Source organism: Engystomops pustulosus, chromosome 2, assembly GCF_040894005.1.
Source record: "Engystomops pustulosus chromosome 2, aEngPut4.maternal, whole genome shotgun sequence".
In the NCBI taxonomy this organism is placed as follows: domain Eukaryota; kingdom Metazoa; phylum Chordata; class Amphibia; order Anura; family Leptodactylidae; genus Engystomops; species Engystomops pustulosus.
Window position 1 is genome coordinate 225965995 of NC_092412.1, and position 20858 is coordinate 225986852.

Below are 20858 nucleotides of genomic sequence, written 5' to 3' on the forward strand. Positions count from 1 at the left end.
AAATCCATTTTTGGGGTCCAACACGGCCCGACTACATAATAATAATAGTCTTCATTTATATGGCGCCATCATATTCCACCACCCATTCCCAAATTCCTTAAACATTGCCAACACAGATTTCTTTCTGTAGTAGCTTACTTCATATCCCTTGCCTTGGACTCTTATAGTTCTGCTAACTGTCTCTAGCCTTCAACTTGCCTACTGGAATATTACATTACCTTGTACCTATTAAACATTCCAATTTGACCCTATAGTACTTTTTAAGAGGCTACAAATGTATACATATGGCCCCTTTGAATAAAAGTTAGGACAGGAAAGAGGGCAGACATGTAGATCAAAAGTCATTAGTTTTGGGCAGAATCCACAATGTGCCATTGGCCTGAGGAGATGCCACCTTGTCAATCCTTCAGGTATTCCCTCAAATCATCCAGTAGCATATCTTAAAGAAGAGAGATTGGCTTCTTTATTTGAGGTAGAGACAAAAGTTTTTAGCTGAAGTATAAGAAGGACAAGACAGAACAGACATATGATTGACTGAAGAAAGAGCGCAAGTATAAGGGCTACATAGGGCAGTACCACCAGAGCTCATAAACAAGAAGTGCTCACCTGAGTTAGTTGTGAGAGGCCACAACATCAGTATAGTGCACATTCAACTACTGAGCTTTATCACCATGCCTATAAATGCACATTGCGTAGCGATATTGGCTTGGACTGTAAACATCTTTTAATGATTTTTGCTATTTGCTTAAGAACTTAATAACCATCATCTATTCAGAGAAGTCCCCTCGGATTTTACTATGCAATCCTGCAGAGAATTTCCTCTCATTGTGGATACCATCGATATGCAGTCAACAACCATATGTGCCTCCTACAGTAGCGTCATTTCAGAAGGAGAGATTATCACATGAGATGCGATATCACAGGTGATTCTGTCACCACTGGAACCAAGGTAGAAAGTAGAGATTTCGGGGAAAAAGATAGTAGGACATGGTCACACTAGACAGTAGAACCTATATCTGCTTCAACTAGGTTTCTGATGGAAGGAATACACTTGGGCTGTGTGATTGCTTGAGGTCATAGGGGAATGTGAAATGTGAAAGGCTATTAGTGGAAAAAAGGCATGGATCAGTGTTTTTAATAGTAACATCCCTTGCACAGCGTCTTCATTAGGTAGGAAAGACTAGGAGAGGAAAAGGATCTACGGTATATGTATTTATATACACAAAAATCATTTAGTGGGTAAAACATGGTAGGGGACTTAATAAATATTGCATATTCATATACATGTGACATTTTTGTCCGTTGACCCTAATACACCCGAAACCAGGGAGGCTGCAGCATCCGAGAGGTAACATTCAAGCTAAGATTCTCCAAAACCTAACTTCACCTGGCAACCTGTCTAGTTTTATCTGCACCAAGTAGCACCTGCTATTTTTTGTAAAGGAGTAAGGTTAAAGGGGTATTCTTATCTGGGCATTGACATTTAATTTTATTCATCTGCTATATATATATATATATATATTATATATATATATATATATATATTTATTATTATTGTTATTTTTTTCTTTAGTTAGATGTTATTCATACAGATACATAATTTTTAATAACATCAGATGAATTTAATTAATTGTGAATGTTCAGATGGGAATATCCCTTTAACCATCTTTCCTATTTTCAGATCCTTGCCTATCAGTGCTTTAAACTGGCCATACACATACATGCATGTGTATTCTGTATGGGTAAATGGATAAAGCCACTACTGGACACCTCTCCAAGAAAAGAATCAGGTAGCCAAAATCCTTACCCAGTATCTATCTCACTGACATTAGATGTTCAGCTGGTGCCAACTAATGTTTATGGTCATGGTAAGATTTATCTAGTGGTGTGTGTGATAGATAGATAGATAGATAGATAGATAGATAGAAGATGGAGAGTTCAGAGCAGCACAGCAATCCTGGTTGGTGCAAAGTCCATATGTCATCTGGCAGGAGGGCTTCAATATATAATTTCAAGAATAGGCAGCACTCCAAAGTAGGTGTTCAAAAAACGGGGTGTCTTTATTCCATGTGCGACGTTTCAGCTCAGAGAGCCTTTCTCAAGCAGGCTCAAGATGCTTGAAAAAGGCTCTCTGAGCTGAAACGTCGCACATGGAATAAAGACACCCCGTTTTTGAACACCTACTTTGGAGTGCTGCCTATCCTTGAAATTAGATAGATAGATAGATAGATAAATGCTTGACAAAGGCTGAACACAGCCGAAACATTGCGGGAGGTGCAATAAACACCAAGTTTGTTTTTCACAATTTTGAAGTGCTGCCGTTTTAATTATTAGATAGATGGATAGATAGATAGATAGATAGATAGATAGATAGATCGATCGTACGAAATGTCTATCTATGTGCCGAGACTGATTCGGCCGTTCACCTTGAAGGGGTAGAAGTTTCAGTCTTTGACACCTTTCTTGCTGAGTATATTACACATGCTCATTCTCCATGAACTCTTGTATAGTATAAGTTATCTGGTTGGAAGCCACTAAGGAGCAATGATGAAGAAATGACAGGGCCTGCTGGCAATAGCTGTCTCCCTCCTCATGTCATAGAGCAGGATGAATCACAGTAAGTGAATAATACAGTAATGCAGTAAGACACAGGGGGATTCCAATATAGACACACAGACACATTCAATTACACCTAATACGATAACAAATTCTTTATCTTAGATTTGATTCTTCACTAAGGAAAATCAATATAATAATGACATTAAATATCACATTTATTTGCCTAAATAAGCAAAACTGTAATATTGTCCGTTTGATTAATTCCAACTTGTAGAGAAATAGGATCTCTTCATAAGGAATATCTCATATTTTACCTTTTAATTCATTAGTTGAATGTAAATTGGAAGAAACTTATCACAGCAGATTTGTTATTGTTACTAGACTAGTAACCGAAAATGAGTGGTTATTATTAGATTAGTGAATTTGGTGCATCTTCTGACATTTCCCACTAACTTGGTTGACTTACTTTGGAGCAACCTTTATCACTTTATTGACTCTGTAACTCAATCGGGGCAGTTTCTAGCACCAAGTGGGTGCCTCTACCTGTTCTACACCATACACTGAATCAATCGGATCCTTGCATTTAAGACATGGATTCTATTGGTAATCAGTGTGTCGCACAGGACTCCTTTTCTGAACTACTTAGGGGTGCACAAGATATTTTAACTACTTAGAGAGGTACTGTATACATTAATTTAAAATAGGTGGCACTGTATACTTCATTTTATTATAGCAAGCTTTGAACACATCAATTTATGATAGGGGGGCATTGTATTTCTCAATTTATTACAGGGGGTACTGTGTAGATATAAAATAGTTTTTAGGGGACACTACATAAATTTACTTGGGGGCTGTACGTATGCAAATAGTTTGAAGACAGTATTATACCGTGCCCCAATGCATTTTCATACATACAGTGTTCCCAGTGCATTTTCATATCTATATATGTCTATATATTGGAGGCAGAGTATATATGCCCTTCCCTGATTATGCCCTTTCCATATAGGGTGTGATCACTGTTAGCTCAAGTTGTGAGTATTAACCTTTTAAGTCCCACATCACTTAGAGGACGGTATCACATGCTGGATGACCCTATGATTTTACAAAAATGAAATGATGCAACTACATTTTGGGGCACATTAACTTACCCGGTCCCTCGGAGTTCCCAAGAGTGCTTTGTCCGCTGACAATGCACTGTGCCGCATTTCACCAAGATCGTGCGCCCGATATCCTGCATCTGTCGCTTCCCCCCTCAGGTCTGATGGACTTCACCATCTTTTTCCCAGTGCGTTTAAGTGTATTGATTACGACACAATTTTAATCTTAAATCCGCGCTTAGTCCAAATCAGTCGGATCGTCTGACGGCCTGCCCCCCGATTTCTGTCGCATGACAGCCGATGCCCCAAAATCCGATCGCGTGCGACACAATCCCCTGCTAAATCCCTGTCTCAGCGGCACAAATCCCGAAAAACATGAACAGTCCGATGGAAATGCGATCCGCGGACCCTTAGTAAATAAACCCCTTTATTTTTCGTCCAGCTTCCCAGTGCATTACATGTAATATTAAATGCTGAAGAAAGTACAATTTGCCCTGCATGTAACAAGCACAAATATGGCTTTGTAAATGGAAAAATAAAAATGTTATGGCTTTTGGAATGCAGTTAAATGGAGTTAAAAAAAGTAAAAGCAATTTGGCGCTAAGGTGTTAATGTACGCAGCAGATCCCCTTCTCCCTATCTAGAATTGTGGGGGGTCATTTATCTTTATTTTTCTTCCTGCTTTTTTGAGACATATTTTGGCGCCTTGCAATTTTTGTGCTTTTTTGGAGACATTTTGAAATATCCACCGGACATTTGTTTTTCTTTAATAAGCCACATTTATCTTCTATTCCAGATGTGCTAAATGTCGCAAATGACATTTATCGTTTTAAATTGTCTCAAATTTGCGACATTTTTTGGCACAAAAAACTCCACATTAAACCATACTTAGGAAAACTTACAGAATGGAAAGAAGTGACTTGCGACATTTTTAACAAATGTCTCAAAAAGGGATCTTAAATTAATCCTCCATTTAACACAAGGAAAAAGTGAGATTGATTAATTACCAAAGCAGACAGAAAAACGACAAGAGATGAGATAAATGACCCCCATGGAGTTCAGAGAAAAAAGATCAGAATAATGTAATAAATGTGATTCCCAGATTTAAAGATACATTTGGGTTTTACAATTAATCTGTGTTTTCTATGGTTGCAGGGTCAGCTCTGGAAGATAATACACTCATCTGTAACGGTCATCAGACATAATTCATACAAAGTGCCAATGGGATTCCTCTAAATTTCTTCATAAAAACCCAGAGGATGGAAAGAAAACCAGCTTGCACTGAGAGCCCGTCCTTGGGTTCTGAAAAAGAGCCCCTGACATGCAGATCCAGGTCAGAATGCAAAAAAGATGGACAACTTCTACGGAACTGCAAGCCCTCCCTACGGCTTTCTGAAGAGCTTAATAAAGTGCACCCCAGTCCTGGAGAGAGGGCTGACTCCGAGCATATGTCTAATAAATACTTAGCTGTTCAGAGTCCTGATGTGCCATGTAATGGAACCAGGAATGGGATAGATGATGGGTCAGCGCCAACGCTCACCGTGGTTCCCTCCTGCAGGGCAGAGGTGCAGCATCTGCAGACAGATCTGGGTGAAAGAGAGACATGGAGCAAAAAAATAGACTTTCTCCTATCGGTTATTGGCTATGCAGTGGACCTGGGCAATGTATGGAGATTTCCTTACATCTGTTACCAGAATGGAGGAGGTCAGTATTCAGATTATTTATCTCTATATTTATGTACTATGCATGATAATCCAACAAAAGTCAATACACTTACTCAATACACAGTACTTTCCCCTCTTACTATAGATATACAAACACAGACACGGTATATACAGGATGTGTCAAAAGTTCCAGGAATCCTTTTTATTGGGTTGGAAATTACATATTTTAATACCCCAGCAAGTAATGGGTGAGGGGGCCTATCTTTTAGGATATATTCAGAACATGGCCTGAGATCTTGAAAACCGCCACATTGGATCAAGGCCACGAATTTCCACGGGAAGGTGGTTATGTCTCATATCAGAGAAGACCAGAATTACTTCAGAAATCAATTGCCGCAACCGGATTTTTAATCACGTTATCAACACAAATATTGTGGGTCCATAACTATTAAATCCAGCACCTTTAGCTCTTGTGTTCAGCACCATGGACTACTCCGGTCTAATAGCTGTGCATCACAATGTTTTCGGATGTTGTTGAAACTTTCTGGCCCACATTTATTAAAGCTTTGTGCCAGTTTTCTGTCTGACTTTGCAATTAACTGAAAATAAAGTACAATTGGCTTGTTAGTGCTTAGTCGAACATTTATTACTGACTGATGCTTTCCGAGCAGTGCAGGGGGCACCAGATTCATGAAGACCGGGCACCAGTTTTTATGAATCTGCTGCCCCATGCACACTCCACAGGCAAACTGCACATATTACATACTGCGCTAGATTTGATAAATGTGGGGACGTGTTTGTATAGGATTGCACACCGGAATAGGTCCACCACCACTTTATTGCATCCATTAATTATTGTCCTAGCACCTGTAAGTGCATCTAATAGGAGAAATAACCCTGCTAAACGGTGGCATAACTTGAAGCTGATGGGCCCCCAGTACAAAGTCTGTGCCAGGCCCCCATCTATAATGTATGGTTTATAGTTCTAGTCTTCTCATATGGGAAAGTGACATCTTATGGGCCCCCTAAGCATCTTGGGCCCTGATTGCAACCGAAATGCTTTTCACCCCCTCAAGTTATGCCCATGCTGCTAAAAGAGATCTGCCACCGTAAAAATGATCTGGAACTGCTTTAAAGAAAATTAACCACAAAAACAAATCCTAGAAATACTCATCTCCACTCCTCTTTGTCTTGTCTATCACTAGTCTTGACACGCTGGAATCACCTAGAAAAAAAAATTATAATTAGCAGGCCAGAGTGCGGGAAAAGATGTCCGGCGCTCCAGGCTGCTAATTATGCGTATGCTCGCGAATATACGCCTCTTATGTGACGTTGGCTCCCTCTCCCAGCAGCCCGGAGCACCAAACATCTTGGCTCCGCGCTACATGCTTTTCAGTGGCTGATTTCCTGCCTGGATTTAGATATAGGTTTTTGTAGAAAGTCAGACATAGATGTAGAGGGAGTTTCCTTATTTAAGGTAGAACTTGAGATATAGGGGGACATTTATCATAGGTCTGGAAATGTGTGTCTAGTTTATGGGCCATTTTGTAAGGTTTTGGGTTTGCCTTATTTATCTTAGTGGTTGATAAATGAGCGTCGTGAGTCTATTGGATTTTTGAGACTTTTGTATGAGAAAGTCTCAAATGTTTAAGCAACCCCTTACTTCACCTGCTCTGCACTACAGGTAATTTTGAACAAATAATTCAACTTTTTCAGATGTCCACCAAGCCATACAAATCAGGCTTTCCACTGAAAAAACCAACATGAGAAACAGCAATAAAAGTTACAAAAAAAAAAGAAAACTCCCCCCGAAAATGTTATAAATTCCGACTAAAACTTATTTACATGTTCCTTACTCAGCGGAGCATACATGGTTTTTAAGACTATGTAGGCCTAAAAAGGTGGCCGACAAGGCAATCTCCTTAAGGAGTACGAATCCCTTGCTGTAAGTGTCACAGTAAGCGCAGAAACAATACAAAAAAAACAATACTTGGAAGCGAGTTTAGAAATGATTCTCTCTAGAAATAACTCAGACTTACCTTTCCAAACACCAGTACTGCATGCCCCATCTCCAGGGCTTCTGTTCTCATGAGACTGGAACTGATGATATCCATGGCTTATCTGACCACTCAGCCATTCACTGGCCTCAGCAGCCACATGACATTTATACACAAGTTACCACTTAATCCAGTGATTGGATATATCACCTTTACTTCTGGTCAGATATATAACTAGAGGTAGTGGAGGGGTCTTCTCGGGAGGTTTCACTGTAGGGGATCATTAGTGGATTATAATATAGGCAGTTTGGGCGGTAGCTTGGAGCCCTAGTCGTTTAGGAGACCCATGGCCACCTAAAGCACCAACAAAATTTTGTAGTCAGAAGGACCTTCATCCAAGAAATCCTCACACATCTGTTCCTGCTCACAATATACATGTACACAAGAACCATTTCAGGACCTTTGAAGGTCCCCCAAAGATCCTGAAACCACAGATTGAAAGCAGGCAGAAGGGACACATCCTCCATTCTCCAAGAAGCTTGGTTCTAGTACTAGATATAGGAAGTGAATTCCAGACTTGTAGTTGCTAAAATAGTCATACATCCCAGGGATCATGGCAGTCTTAATCCGCCTCTGTAGGGGATAGCTTGCCGATCGGTAGCGGGACCCGAACAGATCAAGGGAATGGGGGTCAACTGATCTCCAGATGAATGGAGCGGCAGGTCAAACATGTGCGCTGCTCCATTCACTGTCTACATCACTCTCTCCTCTCTGTCAGCATCATCGAAATGAATAGAGTAGCAGATGCACATGCGACCAGCTGCTCTATTTGTTTGGGAGTACAACGGTCTCCAATCCTCATGATCCACCACTGGGACCCCCACAATAGACAAGTTATCCCATCCTAAATACAGTAATAGACTGTATGTATTTTAATCGGAGCTTGGCTCGGACTTAAGCATTGTATTGTAGCACTGTAAAGTGTCTTTGGAAGAGGCTGGTTTTTCAAATAAGATGTTTAGGGTGCAAAAAATATGGTGAAACTGACTGTAGTAGGAAAGTGGTCATCTTCTCCAACATGGGGAAAAGTATATGTATGTGGATGTGTTATTTTGTCATCAATTTGTTACGTCCATACAGACTCGGACTGGTCCACAAGTGGAGAGGTGGATCCCCCGGTGGGCCCCTGAGTTAGGTGAGCCCCAGGCCCTGCATAAGTAGTGCTGACAAGGTACCCTCACTGTAATTTATACATAAATATAGCATAGAGCAATCATTTTTATATAATTATATTAATAGATTACGTAACAAAATTATAGCTGTGGTGGGCCCCAAAATCTGATTTTACAGGTGGGCCCAAGGTATCCCAGTCCGACACTGCGTCCATAAGTATATTGTGAAGCTTATTATAAGGGCAAGTTCACACATCATCCGCCTCCAAATCCGACCCAAACACACAACCTTGTATCTGTGACAGAAAGGCTGAGCTTCTATGGTCTCAGCTGGACCTTTGCGTCCAGATTAGCCACCTATAATGCTATTAGTTGTTATTAATAATCAAGTATTAATAACAATAATTAATAATATTAATTTAAAAAAACTTTGGAATATGAAAGTTTATTTTAACGCTAATTTATTGTTTCATTTATATTGTTCAATATTTTGTCTTGGTATAATATATTGGAATACAAAAGAAAATGTAAATGAATATTATCTTTTCATTGATTTACTAACTGGATTAGTACACACTGCTTCTCCAGCATAGTAAACCTATTTGATTTAATTGGGACATCGAACTCTTCAATGGGAACGAGAGAGTTGCAGTCATCCGTTGTATCCCGTGACATTCTTGCTGCTTTCAAAGGCTTCTAGCCAGAGATTCAGCCCAACATTCCTGGCAGATTTTTACTAGAAAGTAGTTAGATGATGATGAGTAAAGGGGGTATTCCTTTTAAAATATTCACTTATTAATGTGTAAGAGGGCATTTAGCATCAAATTAATTTGGTTTTACTTAGCTAAATTTTAATGGTTTACAATGTACAGGCAGTCAACCTACAGGATAGGTTCTTTAGGTTTGTACTTAATGTTAAATTTGTATGTAAGTCGGATCTGGTATATTTTATAATTGTAACTCCAGTCAAATTTTTTTTTGTCCCAGTGACAATTAGATTTTCAAAATTTTGTGTTTTTATGTGAACAAGGATTATCAATAAAACTTCATTACATACACCTTGTTACGGGGGGTCCCGCGACCCATATCGCGAATCGCGGGCTCACCCGTGCTCCCCGGGGCTCGTAGGCGCAGTGCCGGCGCAGCTCACCTCTCCCCATTCCGGAACCGCTGCTGTGTGTTCCTCCGTGCTGCTGTCCTGTGTGCTGTGTTCCCGTAGCCTTCTGCTTGGACCTCCTGTTGCTGATCCCGGACCGGACTCTGACGTTGCATCTCTGCCGCCTGCCCTGACCTTGTGCCTGGACTTTGACCACGAGATTGACTTCCGTCTCTGTACATCTACCTTGGCCGCCACTGCAGACAAGTCACGCCTGAGGAACGACCTGGTGGTACCATGCCGCAGCTTGTCTAACCCGCCTTGCAGCGGGCTCTTGTGAAAACCGTTTAGACCACTTAGACTCCGGTCCCAAGTAGTGGCTTGTGTCATCCTCTGCAGTGGTCCAGAGGATCCACACCTGCAAGCCTCACACACCTTACAGCTGATCATTCCAGCCTGGGACTAAAGTAACATCCATAGAGCTTCACCAGAGGTCACAGTGGGCAGAGAGGTCCGTCTGTAACTAGGGGTTGTCTGTAAGTCGGTTGTTCTTAAGCCGGGAACCACCTGTATTCAGCAATGGAAAATTTGCTAAAACATTTTTTTTTTCATGAAACCACCCACTTCATGGCAATAACATATACAGGAAGTCCCTGGTTGATGTCCCGGAGAGGTTCTTTTGGTTTGTGACTGCTTATCATGTGTATTGTTGTCCTGGTTAATATAAAATGTAAAATTCTTTTTTGTGTCTCATACATTTTTGTTACTTGAATTTCATTGTATTAATTACATGCTTTGAAAAATGTTTAAAAAGGTCAATTTAGGGGTGTCTGTCTCCATTATAAAATTTGGGAGGTATAACATGCAATGCAACATTTTCACTGTGGTGGTTATGCAGGGTTATGTGTTTCTCCACAGTTCCTAATATAAGGTTACTAGTAGAGGGGTATCTATGTGATCAACCTATTATGAATAGACCTTTTTAATAGAAACCCCCTTTAAATGCTAAAAATGTTCAGTACAGTCATCTCTGCACCGCAAGAGGAGCTCTACATGACACCTACAGGCTAGATCTGGTACTGCAAGACATTTTTGGAAATGGCAACGTCCTACTCCTAATCCTTCTTAACCACTTTTAGTTACAGGACTATGCTTCTGGTATCTCTACTGTGTATCTTGTATAAACGTGTTAGAGACTGAGACTAGTGTCTTGTTTGCAAAGATCAAGTGCCAGATGCCATTTAGTACGGAGTGGTAACTAGGTAAATATAGACTGTAGAGTTGTGCTGTGACTGGAGATGGGATCGCCAGCTCATTGTATTTGTGCATCTATTTTTATCAATTGTATAAATAATAAGAGGAGTAGACCAGCATGAGTAAACCGGGAAATACTGGACTGTATTTCATAGAAAAATAAATCATGTTGAGGATAACCTTATGCCATCAAAAGAAATCTAACACAGCTGCCTTGTCTGGTCACCCTGTCTTTGGACTTTGTAATAGCTTACTTTCACAGTTCAGCTGTTCCGGCCATTCAGATTACAGAGAATGAAGCCAAAAGCAGCTGGTACTGTTCTCACTCTAGTGGCTAGAAGCGGTAACTGCAGGTGCAGTGCCCATTAAAGTGAATGCAGAGTGATGGCCCCTCATCAAGGACATTAAAATGTATAGATAGCCCCTTCGCAAGATTTTTATTAAAGTGTTTTTTTTATTAACCCTATGATATATGTCATGTCATGTCAGTGGGGTCTACTAACTGATACCCCTAACTATTAGCTAATAGGAAGGAATGGTGGTTGTGCAACACCCCTGCCGATGCAAAGGGTTAATAGGTGTTGGGAACTTCCCCCTCTCTATGTCAGGAGCTGCCTGGTGAGACTGATCACCTCACTAGGAGATCTCTAGCATGGGCTAGGTAAATGCAGCCGTAAGTCTCTGCCTGGGAGGCTAATTGTTAATTGGACCAACCAATTATATGCTCTGTATTTGCTGAGGGGAAGGAGTAAGTTAGTTGGACAAGTGTTAGCACCTCACAAGGGGAGGTTATAAACCCTATTTTGGAAGAGAGAACATGGTCAGTCCTGGTCAGTCTGCTGTAAGAGGAGAGAAGAGAGGAGTCTAAGTCCAGGAAACTGAAGTATCTCTGGCCAGCTGCCTGACACCTTGGCCAGTCATAGGAGACTAGGCCCAGAACAGAGGTCCACATCAGGACTATGTTTCATCCCTACCAGTCCAGCCTGAAGATACTTTAACAGGCTACGTGAAAACCTCCTGAGGACCTGCTGCCACCAGCTACCTTTGCAGCTGTTAAAGCCATTGTCAGTTTGCGGAATAAAGAACTCTAAGTTATTCTTCACCAAAATGCCTCTGAGTGATCCCTGGATTAGGCTGTGTACCATCACGGTCACCCCATCCTTCATCACCAAGGATCCCATATATACACTGAGGTTTCCCCAGAGAGAAATCTACTCTGTCAGTCTCTCCCTCCATTTTCTTGCACACACCACCTGCTGGAGACCTGCCAAGCTGTGGAAGAAGCCTCCACTCCTTATACCAAGCCCTGTGATAATCGCCATGCGCAAGGCCATACTAGCCAGCCACTTCGGTATTTTAGGACCCCGACTTCCTCCAGCCACCAAAAAAGGTCAGGCCCTGGTGGGGGATGCTGCAGTTGTCAGAGTCCAGAAATCAGATATCATTGCCGTTATGGAATAGAGATAATTAATCCATAATAATAATATACAATAATAATACTTTAGTTGTTTATGTATATAAAAAAATCTCACATAAAGTGACTTTTCAACAAGCTCTGAAAAAATCAATAGTTCAAGTGAATATTAGAGGATATAGTCCGCAACTTTGATAAAGTGATACACTAACATCACAGACAAATTTAGTCTTGCTAGACTGAATTCATCCCCTGGGAGTGGCTAAAAAGGAGCAGCCCCCCCTCAGGAAACTCCTCCTCCATGTGTTGTTTTCAAATTTATCACCCGGCATATCATCGCCCCCTGCCCCCCATGGACTTCATCAACGGTGAGAAACAGAATCAAAGTGGAAAATTAATCATTTCGTTTTTGGCCTTCTTTTGTTGTTATTTTGACACATTCTCCTTTTAAGCCAAATTGCCATAGACCAGCGATGACCCAAACTACATTCAAAACCCACTTATTTCTCACAAAGTGCCAGCAATGCAATTTAAGTTGTAACTTATTGCTAACTGTAAAAGCTTTCAATCATATCAGCATCCTGAGGTTGCCAATACAGTTTAAGGAAGAAGAGGTATTATTGATAAAGGATTCTTCTAGGGTCCCCACAACAGAAAGAATTGGAAAAGGAGCTCCATTGATAATCCAGAACTGTCTACACTTACTCGATCCTCCTGCATCCCCAGCCAGCCAAAGATGTTCCACTTTAAAATAGCACTGAAAATGGCATGTCTTGGGCTGCCTGGGACCAGAGGAAGATGCCACTTTTGGCACCTGTGGCATAGGTTTGCTACCACTACCGTAAACTTTTTCATAGCCACTTACCCATGCTGCAACAAATTCACTATTGCCTTTCCATTTGTTCTATTGCTTTGTACTGCTCTCAGGATTTGTGTGCAATGTGGATACTGTAATCAGGGACAACAGAGAGGACAGGGGCCCTAAGGTCAAGCGCCCCAACAGCCCGTCTGTGTACCCTATTGATACGGGACAACCATGAAGACAATCCTTCCCTTGGTTACATGTTACAAAATAAACAAATTGAAAAACACAATAAGTGGTGGTAAACAGTCCGGGCCACAACGGAGAGAACATATAAGAAACAGAACTGCAAATATAAAATAATATTCACTAAACAAAGCCAAGAATCAAATACCAAGAGTGAGAAGTAGTGAATAACAGCAGAACAGAAAATGAGCTAGCAAAAGAATTTCACCAGCAAGGAATGAGAAGTGTGCAGGATATTTATAATGAGTAGGAACTCTGTCCCAGGTGGTAGGATCAGGCACTTACAGTCACATGGTGTTAACTCTTACTTGTCCAGAGTATGGCTGCAGAGGGGTGGTATGATGAATACCATTCACAGCCAGCCACTAGAACACAGTTCACACTGCAGGACAAGAGTAAACCATAGGAACAGTCAGCATCTCCCCAAACTATTAGCACAAATGGAGGAAGATGCAGACACAGACACAACATTGCTAATGTTTAGGTGCACCATTTGTCTTAAAACTACTCCAGTCCTTTGCTGGTAAAGAGGCAGCTTTACAAATTAATGCCATGTGAGCAGTGACTAGTCGATTCATCCCCTGGGAGTGGCTATAGAGGAGCAGTCCCCCCCCCTCGGGAAACTGCTCCTCCATGTGTCATTTTCAAATTTATTACCCTGAATATCAACTCCCCCTGTCTCCCCCCCCCCACCTTCATGGACGTCATCAATCAATGTCTGTTACTGACCGTGTCAGGAATTCTCGCGCCTGCAGAACCTGCGGCCGGACACATGCAGATAAAGCAGGGCTGGCCACTCGGTCTCCGCATTCATCTGTGCATGCGCTACTCTACGCCGCCGCTTGGTACAGACTGTAAAACCATCACACACCAAAAGCCACAGATATACATGTGTCCCGATGACTGGTTTCTGCAGCAGCTTTCCGTTTTCTGCAGCAAGGGAGCAGATTTTAACTTTTGCATTGAATTCTTCAATTAGAATCTGCAGGAATAATTGATATGTGCAGATTTTTTGCAGCATTTGGATGGAATTTGTTCTGCTTCTGTAAATTCTTCAGATTGACCACCATCGATTCTGTTGTGACTAACAACTATTAAGTGGGGGAAATTTATGAAGCGAGACCTTTAGCGTAACACCTGCATACACATTTATGAAGGCTTTTAGACCCTTTTCCCCCATTTTCCAACTTGTCCGACAAAGGGGTGTAGTCTATGGAAAAGGAGAATGACAGGGCGGCACAAAAGTCAGTGTGCAAACAAAAACTAGCTGGAGTATAGATTAGCTAAAAGCAATCCTAAAATACAACCTGACAGTCTTATACTGCACTAGAATTCATCAGGTGTCCCTGGCACTCAGCTGTTCTAACTTTTAGAAGGTGGTTGTCCTCCTAGTTAGACAATCCCCATAAATAATTAATTTATTAATTAATATTGTTAAAGGTTGTAATGCACCGTAATCTTTGTAATTTTAGGAGCATTTCTTATCCCCTATGTCATCATGGCTGTATTTGGTGGAATTCCTCTCTTCTATATGGAGTTGGCCTTGGGTCAATATCACAGAAACGGCTGCATTTCCGTATGGAGGAAAATTTGTCCCTTATTTAAAGGTAAGATGTCCTAAAGCATAGATTCGATTCACCTTACCCTAGAAGATAAAGTTTAAAGATTTGTCTCATTTTGTATTTGTGTGGTAGTGGGTACATTTCCTCATTTATGCTACAATTTTACATTGTTCCATACAAGTACAAAACAACAAAAAGAATTTGACCACAGTGTGGTTTCAAGATAGAAGAACACGCCTCTCTTGTAGGGACCTTAAGAAAATACTTAAAGGGCTTGTCTAGAGATTGACAAACACAACTTATGTCTTCCTTTACTGGCCATGGGTAATGCATGTTATTGCAAGTAAGTTCTGTACATTTCTATACAGTTCAGCTGCAATACCAGCACAAACTATGGTCAGGCGTGCCATCATTTATGGAAGAAAGTATTAATGTTTTTGATACTCCGGACACCCTCTTTAAGTTGGACGCATAATAAGGAGAATGGGTACAACGGTGTAGGGTCCTAACATCTGCCCCACTTTTGTCTTTGCTACCGACTCTCTTATTATTGCCTAGAAAGAACATAAAACTTAGAGTTTTCAGAATTATTACTGAATTCCAACAAGATCAACGTATTATTTGATATACCCTTCAACATGACCCTGACATACTTGGTTAAAGGGGTTGTCTGGAGGCTGAAAAAAATGGCTGCTTTCTTCCAAAAACATTGACACACCTGCCTATGGTTTGTGGCAGCAGTAGAGGATTATAATATAGGAGGTTTGGGCAGTAGCCGGGGGTCCAAGCCTTCTATGGAGCCCTTGGCCACCCAAACCACCCACCAAATTTTATAGTGAGAAGGACCTTCACGAATGAATCCACATACATTTTCCTGCTCTCAATACACATGTACACAAGAGTCATTTCAAGACCTTTGTGGGTCCTCCAAAGGTCCTGAAACACCAGATTGAAAACAGCAGAAGGGAAGCATCCTCCTTTCCCCAAGAAGCGTGATTCGAGTACCATATGTAGGAAGTGACCTGTAGGGGCTATAACATTCATACAGCTTAGGGCCCCGGTAGTCTGGTATTGCAATTCTGCTTCTTAGAGAGGAATGGAGCTGAAGTGTAATACCGGCACAAATCATGGTCTGGTGAGGCACTGTTTTTGGAAGAAAGCAGCCATGTTTTTCAAACTCCGGTCAACCCCTTTAAGTTTGGTATATCTAAACCTTTTCTGTTTACTCTGCAGGAATCGGCTATGCTATCTGTATAATAGCACTTTATGTAGCATCTTATTATAACACCATAATGGCCTGGGCTCTCTACTACCTCATCTTCTCATTCCGGTCTGAGTTGCCTTGGACCAGTTGCCACAACGAGTGGAACACAGAAAACTGCACCAACTACTTTCATAACAGTAGTGTGACATGGATCAACAGCTCAATCTCACCGGCAGAGGAGTTTTACACGTAAGTGCATGTAAGTGTGGTGAAGTCTAAGAGACTATTAGGGGATTTGGAATTTTCTAGAATATTGAAAATGTGTCCTAGTGAAAAGTATCCTGAAATAAGTAACCCGGTAATGAGTCTGTACGACCTCCACGCCAGACTGATGCTTCCCCGGTCTGACGTAAGTAGACTGTCAGAATAAATAGAGCAGACATAACATATAGGATGTAATATTATGTCATCCAATAATATCACTGACTGCACCATAACAGATGATGAACGTGAAATATACGAGATGACAGTTTCTATAAGTGATCAGATGTTACAGGGAATATTGTGGGTTGTTATTTCTGGAGGTTATGTCTTATGTAGAAAAAGGTCTTTAGAATCCATACAAATTTCCGAATATTTCTTACAATATTTTGGTGAGGTGGTCCAATTCTGATCGGACCTGATAGTGGGAATTGGTTTAGAGTGTGATACCAATAAGTATTTATAAATAATGGGTCACATTTATCATTAGGCTAGGTTCACTCCTATTTTTTGGTATGCTCTGAGCTTACATGCCAGGAAGGCTTTCAACGTATATGCTCAGCTTATACTGGCAGACAGAGGCAGCAGCCCTCCTGCTGAGTGACACATATACTCAGTGGAGGACATTGAAATCTATGGGGGTTAGATGCAACAATAGCGTTTATGCAGCTTACCTGGGCGTAGAACCCCAATTTCATCAGCAGCCAATCACTGGCCGCTGCCAATGTTCCCTCCTCCCCCTGCATCCTTCTGTATAAATATGCATTAATACTATCTTATTTTTTGGACTATAAGGCGCACCGGATTATAAGGCACACCTGATTATAAGGATGAATGACCAGCAGGTGGCAGACCTGTGCATAGTTCAAAGCAGCTGTTGTCTGTAATTATGGTTCATATATAAGGCACACTGGACTATAAGGCGCACCTTTGATTTCTGAGCAGATCAAAGGATTTTTTGTGTGTCTTATAGTTCAAAAAATACTGTATATAGGTATATATCATCCCTATGTATCCTTATAACGTATTGCAAAAATGTGATGTGACTCTATCCTCCTTACTGCAGTTTTAAGTAGATCTTTTGTATGTTAAATGTGACAGAGTGGATTAGACAGCTTGATAATTTTGGGACATGAGGTATTAATGTCAGCAGTGGATATGAAACTTCTTGGTCACAAATTTGGGGCAACTAGTTTCTACTAGAGGGGACTGGTGTGGACTTGCCCCTAAATTGCAATTTCATTGAGAAGTGGTATTTCATAAATCTGTCTACCACATCAGAAATCACATGATACATCCAGAGTGAGGCCTCATGCAGAGGGCCGTAACCCTGGTGTAGCATGTGGCTGGGTGGAAAAGGGGTAGGGGTTGTAAGCGTTCCTCACCCCTCGCCTCTTGGGTGGCTTAAAGTGACCACTAAACCACCAGCCTCATCAGATTGGGTAATATCCTTTTTATAAATCCGTCTTTTATGTTAAATCCTTTCCATTTACCTATATAAATTCTCATCCAAAGTCATATGCAAATTAGCTGAGAAGAATCACTTTTTGCCTGAGATGAGTCAAGGGTGGAGCTTCCTTCAGAAAATCCTATATTGGCTTTCTCAATCCTATATGGCTTTATAGCAGCATATTAAAGATGAGAATATCACCTTTCAAATTATGGTAAAAGATGTAGCTAGGAATGAGAGCTGCAAAAGTTTCTCAGACAATCCACAAGACACCAAAAGCATGACGCTAGCTGCATGGCCTTGAGACAGAAAGTGACTCTTTTCGGCTTATTTTCATATGATTTTCAAGGAAAATAATTTCAGTAAGTTATAATGGTTAATTTTACATGACTCCCCGCCAGTAGCGTGTGGTGAGTCCTGGTGGAGAGGCAGCTGCAGCCTGTATGTGCCTGTATCAGTCTTCTCTCCTCTATACTCATCCAGCTCCCTCCCCCCACCCCACTTCCTGCCATGTGCATTGGGCCAGCAGGGGAGGGGGGGATGATGTGTAGGAGAGAGAAAAATGCATGAGGAGACAAAGGCACACACAGGCTGCAGCGGCCCCTCCCCTGGGACTCACCACATGCTGCTGGCAGGGTGCCAGTTAATGGAAATAAACTATTATAAACTACTAAAATTAATCAGAATGCTGACAAAAGCATTTTTAAAATCGGCACAGCATAGACTACTAAAACCTGTTACTAGCTAAAAATTAAAAATTACATTACTGCTGACAGGTGCTTTTTAAATGAAATGATACATTACTTTTGAGTGACCTAAATATATAACCAAATAGCTGAAAGATAGATCATACTCAAATGTAACCAGTGCCGGCAAGGCTCTTTCTTTCTAATCTGTGTTCACTATTTATGACATTTAATAGCCGCCTATCACTAATTAGTGATTAGATTAATGGTTTCACTTCTACTTCCAGTCGACTCGTGCTGCAAATACACAAATCAAAAGGTCTACAGGAACTTGGAGGAATCAGCTGGCAGCTGTGTCTCTGTCTACTCCTCATCTTCATTATTGTGTACTTCAGCATATGGAAAGGGGTCAAAACCTCTGGAAAGGTCAGTATAAAACTTTGGACTTTCCTGCTTTCCATTTTGTGTAATATCAATATATTTTTACTGCACTTCAACTCTTTTTTTTTACATTTTATTTGGAAATATTAATGTTTATTTTTAAATATTTATATAAATTTTGTGTGTGTGTGTTTTTTTTACTTTATATGTTCCACATAAGTTAATAAAAGATGCCTGAAGGATATTTCTGCCCCCTGTTGGGATGTCTGTTCAAAGCTGTATTAGACCCAGCAGCTCTGGGTAAGGAGAAGGCAGAAGTGGTAATAAACCGCTTTTACCTTCTCCCTAGGGTCTCTGACACAGACGGTGCTGCTCCTGCAATTAGCAGACAGGCACATGGGTTGAAAGGGACGACTTAAGGCACTTTGCCCATCAGATCATACATTTTACAAAGAACTACTGAATGCTCACTACAGGAGAAAGAAGAAGCAGAACATATCAGAGAAGTGGTTTTACTTAATGAAGCATATTACAAAGTTTACTATTATGACCTTCTGTGTTTATTTTTGCTATTACCCCTGGTGGGGCCCTTCTCACTACTCTGTTTAGCAATAATGTCCATGACCAGTTCTATGATGATGACCCCAGCAGAGACTAGCAGAGAGCACTGGAGCCATGCCACTTAAATGGTTGCAGAAAACATGTAACTTGGGCAGCCATAAAAAGAGTCTCCCACTTTGGAGGAGCAGGCAGGTTCATAAATACCTGATAAGAGCTTTAATATAATTGGAAATGTATAATGTGTTCTTCAACTTCTGGTGAAATTACTGCTGATTGCTAAGTATTCCTTAGTATAATTTTGCACTGATAAGTAAATACTAATGTATCAATAAGGAAATTGAGTTTCATTGTCTTTTTTACAGGTGGTATGGGTTACTGCAACATTTCCATACATTGTGCTTTTCTTGCTGTTAATACGAGGGGCAACACTACCTGGTGCTTGGAGGGGTGTTATATTCTACCTGAAACCTGACTGGAATAAGTTGCTGACCACTGAGGTAGGATATATTATTGAAAAGACACAAAACTACAGTATATAAAACATTGTTGGTTCATATCATTCCCATTTGTCCCTCTATGACCTTCTGGTCCCCTTTTTGTCATTTTTCTTGCCCCAAACTATTAGTGACCAATCCATAGTATAGACCATTAATACTTGATCGAAGAACAACCAAGCCCCCTCACTGCTCCTCTACCCGTGTGATCCAGTGCATGGAAGAGAATCCAGCAAAGAAGAAGAGTTCCAGCACTTGGATTCTAAACACTGTCCGTACTTTTTTTTTTTAGATATTAAAGGGGTTTTTCCTTGAAACAATTTAGGGCCTAACTTTCTGATCAGTGGGAGCCTCAGTGATGGACCCTCAGAACAAGGGGTTTGTTGGGGTCTGATATACCCCCCCTGGACACCTTCTCAATCCCCAAGATGATCCCCTATGGAGCTGACAGAGATTGCAGAGTACAAGCTCGGCAATCTCCATCAGCTCCATAGAGATGAACGGGGAAGCCCGACCATGTGTGACAAGGGGTACGTCGAACCCCCGATCTCATGATCTGAGACCATCACCAATCAGCAAGTTAGCACCAATCTGCCCTAACTTGTTTCGTGGGAAAACCGTTTTAAATATACACAAGAAAAGAACAAGAAAATAATCAGATCAACAAGTTTAAGCAAAAAAGAAAATTGTCTGCTTTCAATCTGTGGTTTCAGGACCTTTGGAGGACCTTCAAAGGTCCTGAAAAGGCTCTTTTGTACCTGTGTATTGAGATCATGCACAGATGTATGAGGATTTCATGGGTGAACGTCCTTCTCACTATAAGATTCGGTAGGTGTTTTGAATGGCCATGGGCACCAGGATACCGGGAAATCCCCTATATTCTAACCCAATACTGGCTGCAAGTACGTATGTGTGTATCAGACTGCCGATACATATTAATAAAAGTTATTTGACCAGA

At 41.0% G+C, this 20858-nt stretch overlaps 1 protein-coding gene across 1 annotated transcript in view; it reads left to right on the top strand.

The window, feature by feature from the left end:
• Positions 1 to 20858, top strand: part of SLC6A4 (solute carrier family 6 member 4) — a 77224-nt gene that overhangs the window by 16989 nt on the left and 39377 nt on the right. The window contains exons 2-6 of the mRNA XM_072138344.1: positions 4812 to 5360; positions 14774 to 14908; positions 16097 to 16316; positions 18752 to 18890; positions 19769 to 19903. Of these exons, the coding sequence (XP_071994445.1) occupies positions 4916 to 5360; positions 14774 to 14908; positions 16097 to 16316; positions 18752 to 18890; positions 19769 to 19903 (1074 nt within the window). The 5' untranslated portion in view covers positions 4812 to 4915. The remainder of the gene's footprint in view (positions 1 to 4811; positions 5361 to 14773; positions 14909 to 16096; positions 16317 to 18751; positions 18891 to 19768; positions 19904 to 20858) is intronic.